This window comes from Grampus griseus (genome assembly GCF_964374135.1).
Source record: "Grampus griseus genome assembly, chromosome: 1".
Taxonomy (NCBI): Eukaryota; Metazoa; Chordata; class Mammalia; order Artiodactyla; family Delphinidae; genus Grampus; species Grampus griseus.
In genome coordinates, this window is record NC_139017.1 from 71,993,462 (window position 1) to 72,011,215 (window position 17,754).

The window sequence follows — 17,754 nt, forward strand, 5'->3', positions numbered from 1 at the left end:
ATCGGTGACTCCCCAAAACCTGCAGGTCTCCCAGCCTCCTGGAACCGCGCCCCGGAACACACCTCAAGGACTTCTGATGGGTAGGGCCCAGAGCCTTCAGCCCGTCTAGGTCCCATGAGCGGACTTCGCCCTCGCTGGAAACGCGCCCCAGGACTGAAACAGTTGTCCGCACAGGGCCCAGGCTGTAAGGAAAGTGAGTGTAGGGAGGGGCTGGCTTGAGGCCTGCGGCCGGCGGGCCTGAGTTTTCACCGCCACCCCCCACCCCGGCCCCGAGGCCAAGTGCGTGGCTGCCCAGGTGTCCACCCTTAACACCTGCAGGGAGCTTAGGCGGCCGGCGAGGGTGTGTGTCTGTGTCAAGTGCGCGCGTCTGCCTGAGAGTGAGGGCGTGTGTCTGAGTGCCGGGGAAAGCCGACTGGGCCCCGCGTCTCTTTCGGACATGCGTTATGAGCGGCGGATCCGCGCGCCGGCCACAGACTCGGGAGCGAGCGGGCCCGGCTTGGTCCGCGAAGAGAGCATGTCTGGGGCCGCTGGGAGCAGGATGTGACCCGCACGGTCCTCAGTGCCAGGCTAACCAGTCATCCCCGGCCTGCGCCGCCTCTGCTTTCACTGGAGAGGGGCGGAGGTAGCAGTACAGTCGGTTTCCAAGGCGACATATAGACACCCTCCTGGATGACAGTAGAGGCTGAACTCGAACTCAGGACCAGAAGACCGAGCCCATAGTTCACGCTTCAGCTCAGACTTCACCCTCTCCACTCCAGCCCCTCGTCCCCGCTAAGGATCTTGTTTTGGGGTGAGGGCGCTGACACGCAGGCACACGTACCTACAGACATGGCATTTTATGAAAGTGGCCTTGAATGGGGGGCGGGAGGGTCCACTCATGTATGCTCCGTCCGCGGCGCTGTCCTCCATCCCAGGCCTCAGCCAGAGCAATGGAACCAACCCAGAGGGACCGGGGTCCGACCCAGGTGTGCAAGGGGGTGGGGCAGCGGTTCGCAGTCTCCAGCACTTCGGTCTGGTCTGTCAGTCTCTGGACCCCCAGCACCCTCCGCGGCGCCCCTCCCCTCCCCGCGCATGTTCACACGCCGCCTCTAGCCGCCGCAGCCCCGCCGAGCTAATCAGCACAACATCCACCTATCGATCGTTGGCTGGGTGCCAGGCGGGCCGGCATGGTGCCAGTGCAGACTGTGGGGCACCGGGGCGGGTAGGGCATAGCTTCGGGGGAAGGGGCACCCCTTCCCTGGCTGCACCCAGGGCACCGTTCAGAAAGAGGACCCCGGTTAGTCTTGGGGTGGATCATAGCCTTGCCATCTCTGCCTGCCTGAGGTGGAAGAGACAGAGTGAGGCTGAGAGCAAAGGGGGCCCTCCCTCCTCGGCCCCACCTCCTCCTCCTTATAAAAGCGAAGAACAAAGAGGCCGCTGGGGAAGGAGGCTTTGATCTGACCCCACCTTCCCAGTTCTAGGCCAGGCACCGCCCAGACTGCCCTTGGGGCGGGGGAGGGACGCCCAGCTCTCAGGGACCCAGGCATTCTGAAACCCAGGTGCTGTCTTTCTACTACTCCTTGCTTTTGCCCCAAGGCCCTGCTTGGTGCTGCCACAGCTTCCGCAGCGCCCCAAGTGGGTGGGCTACCAGGAGCACCTGTCCCCTCCCCAGCACAGGAAGCCAGCTAGGGAGGTGGTGGAGGGTGCCAAGCTCCACAGCTGCTGCTGGCATCCACCCCACACTGCCCAGAGGGTGCCTACTGAGGCCTGGCATGGATGGTCTGGGCACAGCTGGCAGGGAGGTCAGGCCAAGCCAAGCTGAGAGCAGAGGCTGCAGGGAGTCCCCGTCCCCCTCCCCCCCCCACCGCCCCCGCCGTGTCAGGGAAGGAGCCAGAGGGCAGTAGGTTGGGGAAAGCAACAAAAAGATGGGTGGTTTATTGAAGGCTTGGTCCAGACACTTATAAAAATACAAATTGGCATGAAATTCGACCTCATGGCAAGTCCGTCTTCACAGAAGACAAGTGGGTGACCCCCCGGGGAGGAAAGGTGCTGCCCCAGGGAAGAGGCCCACAGGGCACTGGGCACAGATGGCAAGCCTGGGCTTCCTGCTTGACCTGGTCCAGCAATCACCTGTCCCCAGGTCTTCGGCCTTGGCCCCCAGCAGGCTCAAGGATCCGATCCCATCAAATCCCAGTCTTCCTGGGGGATGGGATGAGAATATCAAAGCAGCTGACAGAGACCCTATGTTTGTCTTGCCTCTGTTCCAGGGTGCCCAGGGCTGTCTGCAGCTCCCCTGCAGCTCCTCTTCAGCCTGTGATGAGGAGGCCGGCACCTGGAAGGGTCACCCCAGACCCTCTGGCCTCCCCCATCACTATTCCATCTTGTCTGTCTGGCTTGGCCCTCCCAGCTCAGGTAGGGGGCAAGGGCCCTCCTCCGGGGAGTCCTGGGAGGGCTCTGGTTCCTGGGGCTGGCAGGAAGGGTCCGCTTGGCTCAGAGGACTCTCAGGAGACGCAGAATTGGGAGCAGCAGCAGCAGCAAGAGACAGAGGGGGCTGGGAGTGGCCCCCCCTTGCCACCCTGACGTGCCACTCTCTCCAGGGCTCCCAACAGGATGGGCTGACTCAGGCTCTGTGAGGGGGAGGGGGTAGCACTGATGGGTCCTCCTGCTTCAGCAGCCTCCTTCCTGCTCTCCCCATTACCTGTTCACTCCCACCCCTTTCTAAGGGGTCTCCCGAACTGGCCAATCCCTTCCCATAATCACCTCATCATCTCTAAGCCCCAACTTCCAAGTCTCCTCCCAGTTGCCATTAGAGACCACCAGTTCAGCTAAGGCTTGGACAGCCTTGCCCCTGGAGATGCCATTCCCTTTGTGTAGGGGAGGCTCCCACAGGCTAAATGGGGGGGGAAGAGGTTCCTCAGAGTTTGATGCTCCCAGATTCTTCCCACTCCTCCCCTCATTCCTGAGGGCCCCACACTAGCCAGAAGGGTTGCTCCCCTGCCCCAACCCACTCACTGTCCTCCTTGCAGCAGACAGACACCTGGAGCCTCAAGCACTGGCCAGGACTCTCCGGAGTTGGCACTGCTGGGTGGTGGGAAATCGGGAGGAAGAAGTTAGCACAGGCTAGTTTGCATGCCTCAGACTGCGTTTCAAACCCTCCCAGCTTCTCTTCTCTCCAGTTCCCTGGAAAGCTTTTCCTTATTTTGGGGCCCCATCTAGGGGCCCATCTGTGACCCTACTCATGTCCTCTTTCCTGGCTCCTCTTCCTTTCCCCTCCTCTCTATTGGTTCACTCTAGATGTCCCCCTACTCGGTCCTGGACTCAGGCCCCCTGTCCACTCCCCCCTCCTAGGCCTAGCCTTCCTTCCCAGTCCTCTCATTCCCCCACCCCTCAGGATCTCTGCCTTGACTGCTAGCAATGGCAGGTAGCCCCATTCCCCTCCCCACCTTCCCCAGGAGGCAGCCAGTGTGCCCATCTTCACTCACAGATGTAGTAGTAGGTCTCTCCAGGCAAGAATTCGAAGCCAAGGGAGAAGGGCGTGAAGCGCTGAATCTTCTCTGAGAATCGAACAGGGCCAAAGGGAGCGAAAGGCAGGGAGCACTCCCAGCGCTTGAAGGCACCCGGCCCCTCGGCCCGGCAGGCCTCATAGCCTGGCCAGCCCACCATGTATAACGCAAATGTCTCAGGGCCCTCAGGGGGCCCTGGGCCCTCATAGTGTGGGCAGAAGATGTCTAGGTAATCCTTGAGGCCCAGCTCCACCACGGCGTCTCCTCGAAGCAGCCTGCAGGCATAAGGTAGGTGAGGGCGGAGGGGCTCATGGCACGGCACACCTGCGGCACGAGGGTCAGAGATACCCCTTTCCAATGGTCCCCGCCAGCCAATCCCCCACCTGCTGGGGAGGGAGCAGCTTAGGAAGGCCTGAGTTCTCCAGACTGACACCTCTTGAGAGACAGAGTGCAAGAAAAGGATGAGGTAACCGATTCACAGGTTCAGAGAGGTTAAGGGACTGCAGTGCCTACAACCACATGGCCCAAATGTGAGAAGGCCACTCACCACAGCCTAGCTTTTGGGTGGGAGCTGCCACCCACGTATCTAGCCCTAGTGCCCAAGACAGGGCCTGGTGTAGCACCTGTGCTTGATAAATGTTAGGTGGATGGCTGCTGTGAAGAAGCTGGGGCACAGAGGCAAGGGGCACAGATCTGGGCCCACAGAGCAGTCACAGACTAGAGATGGAGCCTGGGAACAGTATCCTCATTAACAGGTGCATAAAGAGGAAGGCTTGCCTTTTAAGACCTCAATTCAATGCTGAAAAGAATGCCATAGTAAAAAAAAAAAAAAATGAGAGGGTGGATGGTGGGAACCTCCCTTTTTTTTTTTTTTTTGGCCAGGACAATCAAGTGTCATACGAAGAGGGGGGCCCCCTCCACATATCCCCCAATCTTTGGCCTCCTCAGGACTCCCTTCCACCTGCCTGGGGGAGCCAGTACAGGTGGGAAAACCTGGGACATGCTGTCCCCCTCCAGCATCAAACAGAGCATGAATCACTCCCCCCCGCGCCCCCCCCCCCCCCCCGGCATCCCCACCATACACAGAGTCCAACTTGACTTATGAAAGGCCCCCAACTGTCTCTCTATGGGTGGTCTTAAGATCACCTGCATCTGGAGTTCTGATTAGAAATGCAGATTCCTGGGCTCAGCTCAGACCTACTGGGACACAAGCTGGGCCTTTGTACATTTTGTTCCACAGCATCCCCAGTGCCTGGAAAAGTGTCTTGCACAAGGACAGCGCTCCACAAATATCTGTGGATTGAATGAATGAGCCAGAAACCTCAGGCTTAGGGGCTAGCAACCTGCATTTTTAACAAAACCTCCAAGTGATGCAGAAGCACTGGTCTAGAACAGAGAGTGAGGAATTCAGAGTTGGAGGACAACTGATAGCTCTTATCACACAGCATTGGTATTGTAATGACCTGTCCCGAAGCTTGCTGGCCCAGGGGTTCTTTGGGCTCCCAGAGGGCAGAGCCTAGGTCTTATCTCTAACCCCCAGCACCCTAGCACAGATCCCGGCACAGAGTACACACTTAATAAATGTGAGTGAACAAACGGCGTCACAGATTGTCTTAAGTGAAAACCAGAAAGAAAAACAGATGGAGAAAGCAGAGGGAGGCAGGGAGAATTGGGGAGGAGGATGGAAACAGGAAAAAATATCGACGTTCAAAGGCAGGCAGCTCAGGAGAGAGAAATAAATAATAGTTTATATCTGTGCAGCCTGCACCTCTTTCACACACATGACCTCTGTTAGTCCGCCTGACTTCCCAGGGTACTAGGCGTTATTAGCCCATTTTACAGATGAGATAACTGAGGTTAGGGAGGTCAAACGACTTGCCTAAAGGTGATTCAGCTAGAAGGGCAGGGCCGAGACTGCACAGAAATAGGACTAATAATGACGAGATGAAAGCAGAGTTACAGAATGAGATCAGGAGAAAGAGTAGCACCAAAGGGAAGGCCAAGAGAGCAGGGGAGTAACCTTCTTTCACAAGAGTAAAGCCCCCCCCCCCCCCCCCCCCCCCGCCTCAAGTCCGCCGGCCCCAGCTCGGGCCGTTGGGAGGCTGGGGATCACCAAGAGAGAAGCGAGAGGGGCGGGGCTCGGAGTGCAGGCCGAGGTCTCTCGGGTGCAGGCTGCCGGCTCCGAGACCCCACCGACTGCCTTCGGGGCTGGGGTCCCCCTCTCGGCCCCCAGCGCGTGCGGGCAGGGGTGGGGGACCCCGGGCACGCCTCGCCCCTCCCTCCTCCCCCGCCGGCTCAAACAAAGGAGCCCCGGCGCGCGGCCGGGTCTAGGCGGCGCCGCGCACAGTGCGAGTGTCGGGCGCGCGCCCGGCCCGGGAGCGCGCAGGCCCGGCTCGGAGCCCGCAGGTTTCAGCCCTGCTACCTGGGGTTACTGGAGTTCCAGTAGACCTCGTGGCGGAGGCCACAGCCCCCTCGCAGAGGGGAGCTGAGGAGCGCGGCCCAGAGGACAGTCCGCAGCAGGGGCTGCAGCCGCATCGCCCCCGGGGTCTGGTCTGCTCTGGCCCGGGCGGGCCCGGCCCGTCCCGCTTCGCAGTCGCGCCGAGAAAGGTACAAAGTGCGGGGGGGTGGGGGGGACTTGCGGGGAGGGGGGTGGGGTGCTGAGACTCACAGGCCACGCCCCTGGATAACTTTCCACCAATGTGGGCGCGTCTCCGCCTCTTCATTCAAAGCCAACTCTTGTTAACCTTCTGTGCGCTGTAGCGCGCGCGTCAGCTTAGGCAAGGTCTTGCTGAGGCTAGACCGCGTTTCAAGGGGGCGGCGAGGAGGGACGTATTCCACTGTCTAGGAGTTGTTTTAGGGAGGTCGTGTCTTTCGTGTCTGTATTGGTACAGGGTAGAAAGCCTTATTAAATCTTTGGAAGATTTAAATATGGGCCCACGCCTTTTGCCCAGAAAGAGGCAAGTGAGGCACGGGAGAGGATCCACGAATTTGTCCAGCCATCTTAGGCACCATTGCTCCTTTTTCTTTGCACATCTAGGGATATAGCGAGGGGAAGGGACAAATCACCTCCTGGGACCACCCCCTCACCCCAACCCCCCTTTACAGAACCTCAGATGGCGAGCTCGATGTCCACCTTGGGGTTGGGCCCTGTCCCTTTCCGCCCCATACCTTCGTTCTGGGCGAACGAAGGCCATAGTCTCAAAGACGAAGTAATGAGGTGGTTGCGGCCCATACAAAGCACTTCTGTTCCCGAACCCTTAGGTGGGGTGGGGGAGGGGAGAAGCAGGTGCGCGGCCTTGGAATCGTGGGAGCCGCCGCCGCGCCTCGCCCCGGCTCCGGGGCTCTGAGAACGCCAGCCAGTTCCGTTTTTCCCAGCCGCTGGTCAGAGGGTGGGGACAGCGAGTCCAACAGCTTGGCCGGTTTGTCGATGGTCGCCGCCAAGGGGCCGCGCAGCGTTGGGGGCGAGAACTTGGCTACTGGGGGTGGCAGAGGGCGTACAGCGCCCTTTGTGGTACTGGATTGTGCAGAAGGTCATCCCAGACTGGGCAGAAACAAGCCGCGTGCATCCCAGGGACACCCTCTGACCCAACCTGGGGCTCTCGCCCTCCCTATCCTGTCTTCATCTGAGGAGCAGCGTCTCCTGGCGGCCAGATCTGGAATCGCGACAGGGGAGACGCTCCTTCCCTAAGCAGACAAACTTCGAGGCACGCTCCCAAGACCTCACTTTTATTGCAGTTCTGCAGAGACAGGCTGTGCGCACCTCCCTCAGCTCCGTCCAGCTCCCAGACACTCCCCAACCCCAAGATGCCACTGCGTGGGCGGGTCCCCAGGGTGCTGCTCGACAGCAAGTGGAGGTGCCCGGTGTCAGTGTTTTAAGACTCCTGTTCCGTAGTGTCCAGGCCCCAGCTCCTTCGGTCACCGCAGGGGACTCCAGGGGTCTGCCTGTTGAAGTCCTAAGTCCAGGTTGGAGGCAGCGGAACCTCAGGAGAGGTCAGAGGTAGAGCGAGGACACTGCTGGGGGCGGCGGCGCAGGCCTGGGGTGTGGGAGGCCAAGAAAAAAGGTCAGAGGTCCCCCCAGACCACTCGCCCCACGAGCCCATCCTCAGCGCCCCTCCTCCCCTACCTGGAGGGTACCACTGGGGGCGGGATTCCAGCTCCAGGGCCAGGCAGGTCAGCCGAAGGGTGCTGGCCCGGAGGGTCAGTAGGCAGTGGTTTTCTCGGGGGTGGAGGCTTGGTGGGCCCCTGAGACTGAGAGAGAGAAGGCAGGAGGCCAGCTTGGGAGGGGGTATCATGTTGCCCACCTCCCACACACTGGTGCTGGGGAACACCAGCTTGAGGGGCGGCACCAGAGGACACCTTTGTCTGCAAACAAACCTGTCACCATTAAAGATGCCACTGGGGTATGTGCCCTTAGTCACAGGGGGCATCTTACTACCAGCACCACTGCCAAGGCTACCAGCACCACAGCCCTGGGTGGGGGGAGAGGCTGTGCCCTTCTCTCCCCCCACTGTTACCTTCGGGTACCTCACCACCGGGTCAGCGGGCAGAGGGCGGGTGGGGGGATTGGGTCGGTCAGCCAGCTCAGCCTGAACAGAGAGAGGGGCAGTGACTGTGAGAGAAGAGCCAGGAGCAGTGGGCATGCAGTGGGTCTCCCGAGGGGTTCAGGTCAACATGCAAAGTCAGCCAGGGGGCAGGAGAGAACGGGGGCATGCGCAATGGGGCTTGAGTGCATGCCAGTAGATGCCTTAGGGGAGAAAGGTGTGGGTCACCTGTGGTGTCCCTGGCAGACTGCAGTCCCACCACTGACCACCAGATGGTGGTAGAAACCAAGGCAGGAGGCTCACCCTTTGCTACTTCTGGGGAGTGTCTGAAGGCTGAGGGGCACCCTGGTCCCCTAGTGAAAAGCGCCACTGGCAGGGAACAGCGGGGAGAACTGCAGTTGGGCACCAAGCCTCCCACCTGCCCTGGGCCAGGGTAGGGGCTGGCCCAGATTTACCTGGAGTCTCTTGGGCACAGGGTCAGGAGGCAGCGGCCTGGAGGGAGGGGCCGGGAAGCCAAGAGCACTAGCCTGCTGAAAGAGCAGGAGGAGCGGACAGGCAGAGTGGGGGCGGGGGGGGGGAGAGGGAGCGGAGAGACAGATGTGGGCAGAGAGGTGTTAGTGCTCAGGGATGGGCAGCCAGGGCCCCGGGGGGCAGTGGGGCTGTGCATGCGGTTATTCAGTTTCATGCAGAGGGGGTGACAAGTGGTGGAGTGGGCGTGCAGACCACCTCCACACACACACTTCTGTCATCAGATCCAGAGGGCTCAGGGCAGGGGCACTCACCAGCCCTTCTACACATGGCGACCAGGGCCTCATCAGGTCCTGGCACACTGAAGGCCACTCTGAGCACCACCCCCTCATGCCCTCCAGGGGACATCACTGCTGGGAGCACAGGTAGACCCACCTTTCAAAGCCACTGGCTAGGCCAGCGCAAAGAGCACAGCACTCCCTCCTCTAGGTGACTGCCCCTCCCCAGTCCAGGCTGGACCCTGCTTCTCAGCCTGCAGCCAGGGGACGGGAGGGGAGGGCTGGCCCTGACTCCTCTGACTGACTCTTGGGCAATGCAAGTCTTTCTCTGAGTCTAGAGCCTTCAATACCCGCCCCCCACCAGGGCCCAAGCTGGATGCCTGGCCAGGACTGGGCCCTCTCTCCTCTGGCATGCAGTCTTACCTTGGCACCTGGCATCAGCAGAGCCCTCTGCGGGGGTCCTGGGCGTTCGGGGGGACCAGACTGGGCTGCCCTGAACATGGAGAAAGGCAAGGAGAGAGAGGGCCCAGCCTCAGACCCTGTTTTCCACCCATTTGCAGCCTTTGAGTGGGGTTAACCCTTTGTGGCCCCTTGGAGCACAGTGTAGGCCAAATCAGAAGTGGGAAGGGGAAGCTCATCAGCCTGAGGGAGGGCCCCACTTCAGCACTGGGGCTCCTGGAGAGAAATGATCCTAGCACCCCAGCTTCCCCACTTGGGTCTACATGTGAGGTGAAGGGTTACGGGGCACCTGTAGGGAAGGGAGATGTGTGTGGGGTGTGGTCTGGGGGGCTTGGGTTCAGAATCAGGTGTCAGGGGCTGCCCAAGGGCGGGGATGGGGCTCCAGAGCTGTTGTCCTTAACAGAGATGTGGAGAAAGCTAGTAGTGGGGAGGCTGGTACCTGTATTGGCAGCTGGGTCCCTTAAGCTGGCAGAGTCTCTGGTGCAGACGGGCACGGTGCCAGTAGCTGGCACCAAGCAGCACCAGGACCAGCAACAACAGGAGGCTGAGGGGCAGCCCTGTGGTCAGGGAGCTGGTTGCTGTGGATGAAGGCAGGTTTGAAGGTGGGCAGGGCTAAGAACTCTACACCCAGGAAGAGGTGGGGGGGCAGGGAGGTCAGGTGATCAGAGAAGGTGAAGGGGTCAGGGGTCACACAGAGTCAGGGAATCAGCAGCGAAGGGGTCAGAAAAAGAGGGGCAGTGAAGGATGCCGTCTCAGCTGCCCCTGTCCCCCACCTCATGCTACCTCTGATGTGGGTGGTGCAGTCTGGGGGCGCCCAACCCTCCTCACAGTGGCAGCGTCTGTTGCTGTCGCAGACCTAGGAGGTACAGGTTGAACAGTGAGGAGCTGTGCCCTCTGGGGCCGTGTTTCCCTGTCCCCAGCTTTTCAAGATCTCAGATGTCCGCAACTGGAAGGCGTGCTGAGAATGATAGCGTGGAGGGCGCCAGCGTTCTGGAGAGAGAGACTCTTTATCTGGGCCAGAGAAAATTAGATTGAACTCACATTGTGAGTGCCTTCTATCCGCCAGGCACTGTGCTGGAAGCTTCCATACTCATCTCATGTGCCCCCAGGAAGTGGGTACTATTACTATGCCCGTTAGTTAGAGGAGGAAGCTGAGCTCAGAGAGGTTAATAACCTGCCCCGGATCCAACAGTTAAGATGTGGTAGAGCACGGATTAGAACCCAGGTGTGTCTGTTTCCAAAGCCCACCATTCTTTTCCTTCCCAGAGGCTCCCTGCTCCCCTTTCATCTCCCCCCATGCCAACTCACCCCATGCCCATGGCATTTGCTTCGACATTCCTGTGTTCCCAGGATCTCCACCGGTTGGCATTGATGGTCGATGCACACCTGCCCGATGGCGAGAGAAGAGCAAAGATCACCTTCTCAGGAGCTTTACTGGCACTGGGAGGCCAACACAAACGAAGCCCACCCCGCTTTTACAGATGGGGAAACCAAGGCTCAGAGGGTAACGGGACCCTGCTCCATCTGAAGTGAGAATCTGAACTCCCCCCGGAGCCTGCACCTTCTTCACCGGTGGCTAGTGAGGCCTGGGCGCTGCCTGCAGCAGTCCAGATGTCCCTCCCCACCTGGTGCTGCCCACCTAGGCTGCTCACCAGGCCGGGGCCACAGGCTGTGCCAGGCAGAGTCATCAGGGGCTGGGCCACGTCGTTGCCCAGGTCCAGGTGTACCCAGCTGCAGTTCAGTTTCAGCTGGGTCCCGTTGGCTTCCAGCATCTCCCAGTGAAGATCCCGGGCTGAGCCCAGCAGAGGCTGGGCCCTCCCTCCCTGGCACTGGAGCTGCCCACAAATGGCATCTCTGGGGTTAGGGAGGAGGTGTAGGGTAAGTGGGGGCGGAGCCAAGACTCCCACAAACCCCGAGGAGGAGCCAGGTTCCCTCACTTACCTAGGGGCACAGGACACATAGCTGCCGTCAGGGCTGCGCCCACAGCTCCCAAAGGCGTCCCCCCGAGTGTTGGCAGTAAGGAGGCAAAGTGGCGCGGCGGGCTGGGCCCCAGGCCCCCAGAGAGCCTGGCACTGCTGGGCATAGGAGGTACAGCGTCCTTGCATGCACACAGCCTGTCCACCAGCACACGGCTCACCGTCCCCCAGGCTGACATCAGGGGGGCACTGGGAGCTGTCTCCTGGGCAGAACTCAGGCAAGTCGCAGTCACCTCTGGTAGAGCGGCACTGCCAGCCGGCCGGGCGCAGCTGTGGAGGGTGGGGAAGCATCAATGTGGGTGCTGGGCAAATCCAGCCAGGCCCTGGGAGTCAGAATGACCTTTTCCACACTGGCCCCTGGCAGGTGGGCTCCGGGCAGCCAGTCCAGTCTGTGCCCACCTGGCAATTTTGACAACAGAGTCCATCGGACGCGCACTGTGCCCCTGGCCTCAGCTGGCAGGTGAAGTAATCACAGCAAGGATCAGTGCAGTCCTATGGGCAAGGGCACAGAGGGGCCGAGCGTCAGAGCAGGCTGGGCCTGAGAGCATGCCCTAACCCCCTCCCAGAGCCTGAACCCAAAAGGATGCACACAGCAAATGAAGACCAGAGCCCAACAATCTATGTGCAGTCCCCGCAGACAGGGAGGTGGGGAGAGGGCTTCCTGAGGCTTGGAGACGGCTCATGAGCCAGGGTGAGGGCACAGAAGTGAGTGGGGCAAGGCTCTGGGTGAGGGGCTCACATCTGGGAAGCCACAGTCACACTGCTCGCCGGGCTCCACCAACATATTTCCGCAGACACTGGCCATAGAGGGCAGACCGGAGAGCCGTTCAAAGAGGCAGCTGCCCATTCCACCCAGGAGGGCTTTTTCCAGGGCCTGTCGGCTGCAGTTGCTGAAGTTCAGGCCTGGCAGGAAGCTGGCGATGGCGGCAAGGAAGGTTGGGGCTGTGGACGGCTCCCTGCCCCCTGCCCCCTGCCCTCTCCATCCTGCAGTTACTCACTCTGTCGAGGCCTCCATGATGCAGCTCTTGGCTGGGGCTGGACCTGGACAGGGGCAGCTATTCCCAGGTGAGTCATGGCCCAGGCCTAGGCTGTGGCCCAACTCGTGGGCTATTGAGGAGGCGACTCCCAGGATGCTTGTGGAGTGGTCCTGTCATTGGGGAGGGGATACCCCAGGTCCAGCACCAGCCTGACTGCTCCTCTTCTCTCCTCATCTGACCTCTTGGGCACTGAGCAAGCACCGCCTCCCTCCTTAAGTGCTTCTAAAGTAGGAGAAGAGCCCAGGCCTGGGTGGCAGGAAACCCGGGTTCTAGCTCACCTCTGTTACCCCTCTCTAACTATATGGCCCTGGGAGAGCACCTTTGTTCTTTGGGCCTCAGCTACCTCCTCCGCCCCCAAGAAATGGGAAGAGCTCATAGGTGAAGACACGAATGGGCGGGCCACAGGCGGAGGGTATCCTGACAGCAGAGGCCACGTCACACACCCCGGCCCTCTATACCCTCAGCTTTGGGGTTGGTAACTTTGCTGGGGGTTTCAGTGAATACATGGTACCACATTTGGGAGGAGCTGAACGGGAATGGGGAGGAGACGTGGAAATAGCTCACCATGTTCACACCTCCTGAGAATTCAGGAGAACAGATGGAGTTCTGAATGGCCATGCCCACCATGGGCCCAGAGAATGAAGTGGCACTGTGGGATTGAGAGGGCGAAGGTTAGGGCCCAAAGCCAAGGTGGCCAGAGCTTCAGGGCCTCAGGTAGGGAGCTGGCATGTGAAATTTGCCAGGCCGGGGCAGGGCCGGAGCAGAGCTGGGCCCCGCTGGCTGAGCCTGGTGGGTCTTACGTCACCAGCTGGGCACTGTCGTGGGGCAACCGAGGCAGCAGGTCTGTCCGGCGCCAGCGGAGGAAGCTGTCTAGTGTGACACCTGGGTGCTGGCTTATCTCTATCAGGTCACGCTGGGTCCAGGCCTCCAGGCCCACGAGCGCCACCCGGACATTCAGAGGCCTGAAGAACTGAAAGAGAAGTGGGGCTCAGGAGATGGGTTCCCATGGTCGGGGGCCATAAGGATGCTGCTGGGTCCCATACGCACTGTGTCCAGGAGGAGGGCCACTTCCAGGGTGCGGTTCAGCAGGCTCTGGAAGTCCCGGTACCTCTGGACCTGTGGGTCAAGAGAGGTGACCGTGAAAGGCAGCAGGGCAGGCAGAGGTCGGGGGAGGACTTGCAGGGGTCAGCAGGCTCACCTCGGAATGGTCAACCACAATCACCAGCTCAACAATCTTGGTCTCTGTCACCACGTCCCGCCTCCACTGTGGACAAGAGGAAGGCGCATCAGGCACACCCGCCCACCACACCCCACCAGCAGCCGCGTAGGGCTGACCAGGCTGTGTCCACAACCACTCTGTGTGGTCAGACAAGAGAGTGAAGAGCCCATTTTACAGAGAACCTGAGAGGCCAGGGACTTGCCCAAGATAGACAAAGAAGAGGTTTAGAAGCTGGGAGTAGGGCCCTGCTCTTCTGGCTTCAAATTCAGTGCTTTTTCCCAATTAAAAAAAAATAACAGCCAACACCATCAAATACTTAACGTATGCCAGGCAGAGTTCTAAGCATTTACATATATACATGTATGTATATAGATTTATTTAATCTTCACAGTAATCCTATAAGGTAAGTAGTTTTATTATCCCCATTGAATAAATTAGGAAATTGGCTTCTTATTGCTTTATGATCAGTAACTATGTATTTGCTATATCCCAGTGAGAGCTCTCTGCATTTGGATCATAAGACAGATGAGGAGTTTAAGTCAAGTACCTGCATCCAAACCCTGGATATACCATTTATTAGTTGAATGGCCTTGGCCAAGTCACTTAACCTCTCTGAGCCACTTTTCTCACTAAAATAGAGCTACAGATAGCACCTACCTCCCAGGGTTGCTGGGATCAGTAAAGGAGATAATGTTCACAAAGTGCCTGGTACTGGGAAGTTGCTCCATTAGCAGGAGCAGTTGTTACTGTGAACAAATAGCTCTGAGGGCCCGGGGGCCAGCCCTGGGGACAACAGAAGCCCAGCCCTCCTGCCATTCATCCTCACCCGGAGAAGGTGACGCTGTCCCAGGGGGTGCTCTGGTGGAGCCTGAGTGGGCACAGATGCAGGCCAGCTCAGGGCACAAGTGTGGCCTGCCAGGAGGAGGTCTTGGAGCCGGGAGATAACAGGGGGACCCTGGAGGTCCCCAGGCCCCAGCTCCAGGGAGTAGCTTCTCTCTGGGGACAGGATCACCAAGCCCCTATGCAAAGATGCAGGAAGTCAGAAAACTTTTCAGCTCCATGCCTCGTTTACGCCCACTCTCTCCACCTTCGTGGAATTGACCCCTTGTACCTGAGCCCGGAGCAGGTGCAGACAGAGACCCAGGAGTCGGCGTGGCCCTGCACTTTTCCATGGTAGCAGCAGTTCTCCTATAGCAGAGAAACATGAGTGCCAACTGGAAGGCCAGGCCAAGGTTTGAGCCCAGGAGGCTAGCCTGTGGGTGAGGATAGGCAGTGTCCTCCCATTCTCCAGGAACGGCACCTTCCAGTCGCCCCTTTCCTTCTTCCCTCGGGCCAGAAACAGGGCACAAGATGACCTGACTCACCAGAGTGTGTCCCTCACTGACCACCCGGGTGCCATCAGGCTGGTACCACACCAGGGTTGGACGGCCTGAGACTAGCTCCCTGTGGAATGAAGAAGAAGGAGGGCAGTGCTCCCAGGGTGGTGCAGTCACAGCCTGAGACCTGGAGGTGGTAGAGGGGTGGCTGGGGGCTGGGCAATCCCTGCAAGCTTCCTGCTTCCCCTGGAGACGGCAGAGTATGGTGGTTGGGCCACAAACTCTGTCAGGCTATCTGGGTTCCAATCTAGTTTTCACCACCCACTAGCTGTGTGACCTTGGGAGAGTTATTTAACCTCTCTGTGCCTTGACTTCTTCATATATGAGGCCGATAATAATACATCATAGTATCTACCTTATAGAGTTGTTACGAGGATTTAATGAGTTCAAGCTCTTAGTACCTGGTACACCGTGGATGCTATATAAGTTGTTAGCCATGTTATTGTTAATGTTACCACTATCATTATTACCTATTCTGTAGCAGCTCCAGGATATGACTCTCACCATCCAACTCCAATTTGATCCGCAAAGCCTCAGGCAGACTGGTCTGTGGGCACCAGAGGGCATGTCACCTCCCTGGCCCTGTCTGAAACTCCTATCTTCTCTAACCAGAAAACCTCAGGCCCTTAGGAGAGTACCAATGATTAGATCATTGGTGGGGGGATCCTGAGGGAGGGGCCAGGAAGCCCTGCCTGGCCTGGGGTATTGTTCTGGGGGGTTGTGTGGGGAGGTCAAGGAAGGTATCCGAGCCGCCCCTTCTCGGCTTCCTGCCCAGAGAGGAAGCATCATGGAGGACCCAGTGCAGGCCCCAGCCCTTCCTCTGACTCAGCTTTAGAATTGGGAGGGGAGGGTGTTTGGTGAGGCCCTGACCCTCTCCAAGTCTCCCCACTGAAAAAGCTGACAACATGAGACCAAGAAAGCAAGCTTGGCCTCAGAATTTCCCAGTGGAGATGGAAGGGTTGAGTGGGGCTGAGGCAGACAGATGTGTGTGCAGTGGGGAGAGCGAGATAAGTGAAGCCAGGTGCTGGGGTGCGGAGGGAGAGGCAGCCAGACCTGGGATGGCCATGCTACAGTGAGGTCCATTCACCCACTCCTCAGCCAGTCTTTGCCTGGAGACACCTGATTATTCAGGGTGGTGGGTGGTGTGGGTGTATTTCTTTATTCGAGGGGAGAGAGAGGCTCACCTGAAGTACCTCTGCTAGGCTGAGCGTGAGGTTGTCCTGAAGGATCAGGGGCTCCGAAGACCCATTCAGGGCCCTCTCTGGCCTTGCCTGCTTCTCCTCAGTGCCACCTGCAGGGTTCCCAGGACACCCCAAGAGAGTGCTGAGAGAATCAGCACCACGGCTGGGGGTGGCTGGTGCCCTCTGACCCACCTGGCTCCCAGCACATCAAGGCCCTTCTCTGCTTGAAGGACCCTTGCATTGCATGCTGGGACTTAAAGAATACTAGAGGGAGGGGGCGGGGGCTTCTCTCCAATTTTTCCCTTTCATCCCACCAACCCATCCACAAGTCCCCAAAGAAAGAAGTTCAGTTTGCCCAGTCTGTGGCCCCCCCGTCCCCCTCAGGCCCATCCCAGGTTCTCACAGGGACCCTCCGCCTGTTCCTACCCGCTCCCAACCACCTCCGCCCAGGAACGCCCCCTCTCAGGACTGGGCGAAGACTTGTGGCCCGGTGCCCACTCACCCTCCCTTTCCTCACATCAGAGATGCCGGGAACGCCCATTTCTGGGTGAACATTGCAAACACCCCCCTCCCTAAATACCCCTCATGCCCAGTTAGGCACACCCGCTCCCCACAGCCTCCGCTTCCTCCAGGAGTCCGCCCCCCATCCCCACAATGGCCCTCTCTCCTCCGGACACTCCACCCCTGCCTGCCCTCTCGGCCCCCAGCCCAAGACAGCAGCGGGAAGTGAAAGTTCCAAGGAGGAGTTGGTGTCCCAGCCTCTTTCCTGGCCAATTCTCCCCACTCCTGGCTCCTCCCGGGCCCCCTCCCGTTCAGCCAGCTTTCTGGTGGCATCAGCACCAGGGTGAGGGGTGCCTGGCCGCTCAGGTCTGGGATGGGGGCCAGGAAGTATCCTCTTCGCCAAACCCTAGGAGACGTGCCTACTCGGCGCCCTGGCACCGGGTGGAACGGTCAGCTAGGCCCCAGAGGAGCGAAGACATCAGTCCTGGGGAGCAGAGACCCTCTACCGCGATCCTGAGGGGGCGCTGGGCCAGGCCCTGCGGTGCCTGGTCCCGGAGCCTGAAAGTGTCCGCGGGGACTGCGCAGAGGATGACAGAGTAGGGGGCGCCGGCATCCCTCCTCCTTCCCTTCCCACTCCATCGCCCAGTCTCTGGGCCCTCGGCCCAGGACAGCCGACCAGGGCGGGCTGCACTCTGGTTGGGGTCTCCGGCCGACCCCAGGACCCCAGTGCTTCCCGACTTCCCTGCGCGTCCTCCCAGTCCGCCCCCCGGCCCACTGCTGGCAGGGTACTCACCTATATCTGGGAGCGGCCGGGAGGGCAGAGGGCTGCCCGCCCCCAGGAGCCCCAGGGCCCAGAGCAGCGCCAGCCGCATGGCAGCGGCGCCCGGGGTCGGGCGAGGGCAGCAGGTGCTGGGCGGAGTGCCGAGGAGCCGCGGCTGCTGGGTCTGCTTCGCTCACCTAGCGGCTCAGCTCAGCCACCAGGCCCCGCCCCGCCCCCTCCCACCCCCCAGAGCCAGGCTCCGCCCTCGGAAGGCCCCGCCCCCACAGCGCGCCGGGTCCCAAAGAGGCGTGGACCTAGCCCATGACTCCGACTCCCGCACGGCCAGCGCTGATCTGCACAGCGGCTTCCCGGCTACTGTGCAAAATAGGAGCCGAGGCCCGGTCCGACCGCCTTGGGAGCCGCGCCTCCACCCGGCCCTGGGTCCCGATGCCTTCCTAGCAGCTTCACTGCCCTCT

At 60.0% G+C, this 17,754-nt stretch overlaps 2 protein-coding genes across 6 annotated transcripts; both read right to left on the bottom strand.

Annotated features, from left to right (window-relative positions):
* Positions 1 to 1,912: 1,912 nt before the first annotated feature.
* EFNA4 (ephrin A4) lies at positions 1,913 to 6,082 on the bottom strand. Of its 2 annotated transcripts, none has more exons than XM_082672236.1 (4): positions 5,905 to 6,082; positions 3,462 to 3,757; positions 2,992 to 3,057; positions 1,913 to 2,606 (listed from the first exon to the last, which is right to left on the bottom strand). In XM_082672236.1, exons 1-4 carry the CDS (start codon positions 6,015 to 6,017, stop codon positions 2,470 to 2,472), a joined length of 612 nt encoding a protein of 203 aa, XP_082528362.1. In that variant the 5' UTR covers positions 6,018 to 6,082; the 3' UTR covers positions 1,913 to 2,469. The 2 variants fall into 2 exon arrangements, with proteins under 2 accessions (XP_082528362.1, XP_082528361.1); XM_082672235.1 differs by having other exon boundaries at positions 2,992 to 3,060.
* A 1,110-nt stretch (positions 6,083 to 7,192) lies between these two features.
* Positions 7,193 to 17,471, bottom strand: ADAM15 (ADAM metallopeptidase domain 15). 4 transcript variants are annotated; one of them, XM_082671523.1, is made up of 23 exons: positions 17,312 to 17,471; positions 16,021 to 16,127; positions 15,307 to 15,383; positions 14,825 to 14,903; positions 14,572 to 14,648; positions 14,287 to 14,479; positions 13,440 to 13,505; positions 13,289 to 13,357; positions 13,042 to 13,211; positions 12,806 to 12,890; positions 12,203 to 12,351; positions 11,944 to 12,118; positions 11,604 to 11,696; positions 11,170 to 11,474; positions 10,881 to 11,082; positions 10,537 to 10,614; positions 10,012 to 10,084; positions 9,668 to 9,806; positions 9,193 to 9,262; positions 8,479 to 8,550; positions 7,997 to 8,068; positions 7,606 to 7,730; positions 7,193 to 7,516 (listed from the first exon to the last, which is right to left on the bottom strand). In XM_082671523.1, the coding sequence occupies exons 1-23, from the start codon at positions 17,388 to 17,390 to the stop codon at positions 7,474 to 7,476; spliced, it is 2,598 nt and encodes an 865-aa protein (XP_082527649.1). In that variant the 5' UTR covers positions 17,391 to 17,471; the 3' UTR covers positions 7,193 to 7,473. The 4 variants fall into 4 exon arrangements, with proteins under 4 accessions (XP_082527649.1, XP_082527648.1, XP_082527647.1 ...); XM_082671522.1 differs by having other exon boundaries at positions 8,479 to 8,553; XM_082671521.1 differs by having other exon boundaries at positions 7,606 to 8,068; positions 8,479 to 8,553.
* Between the last annotated feature and the right edge of the window lie 283 nt (positions 17,472 to 17,754).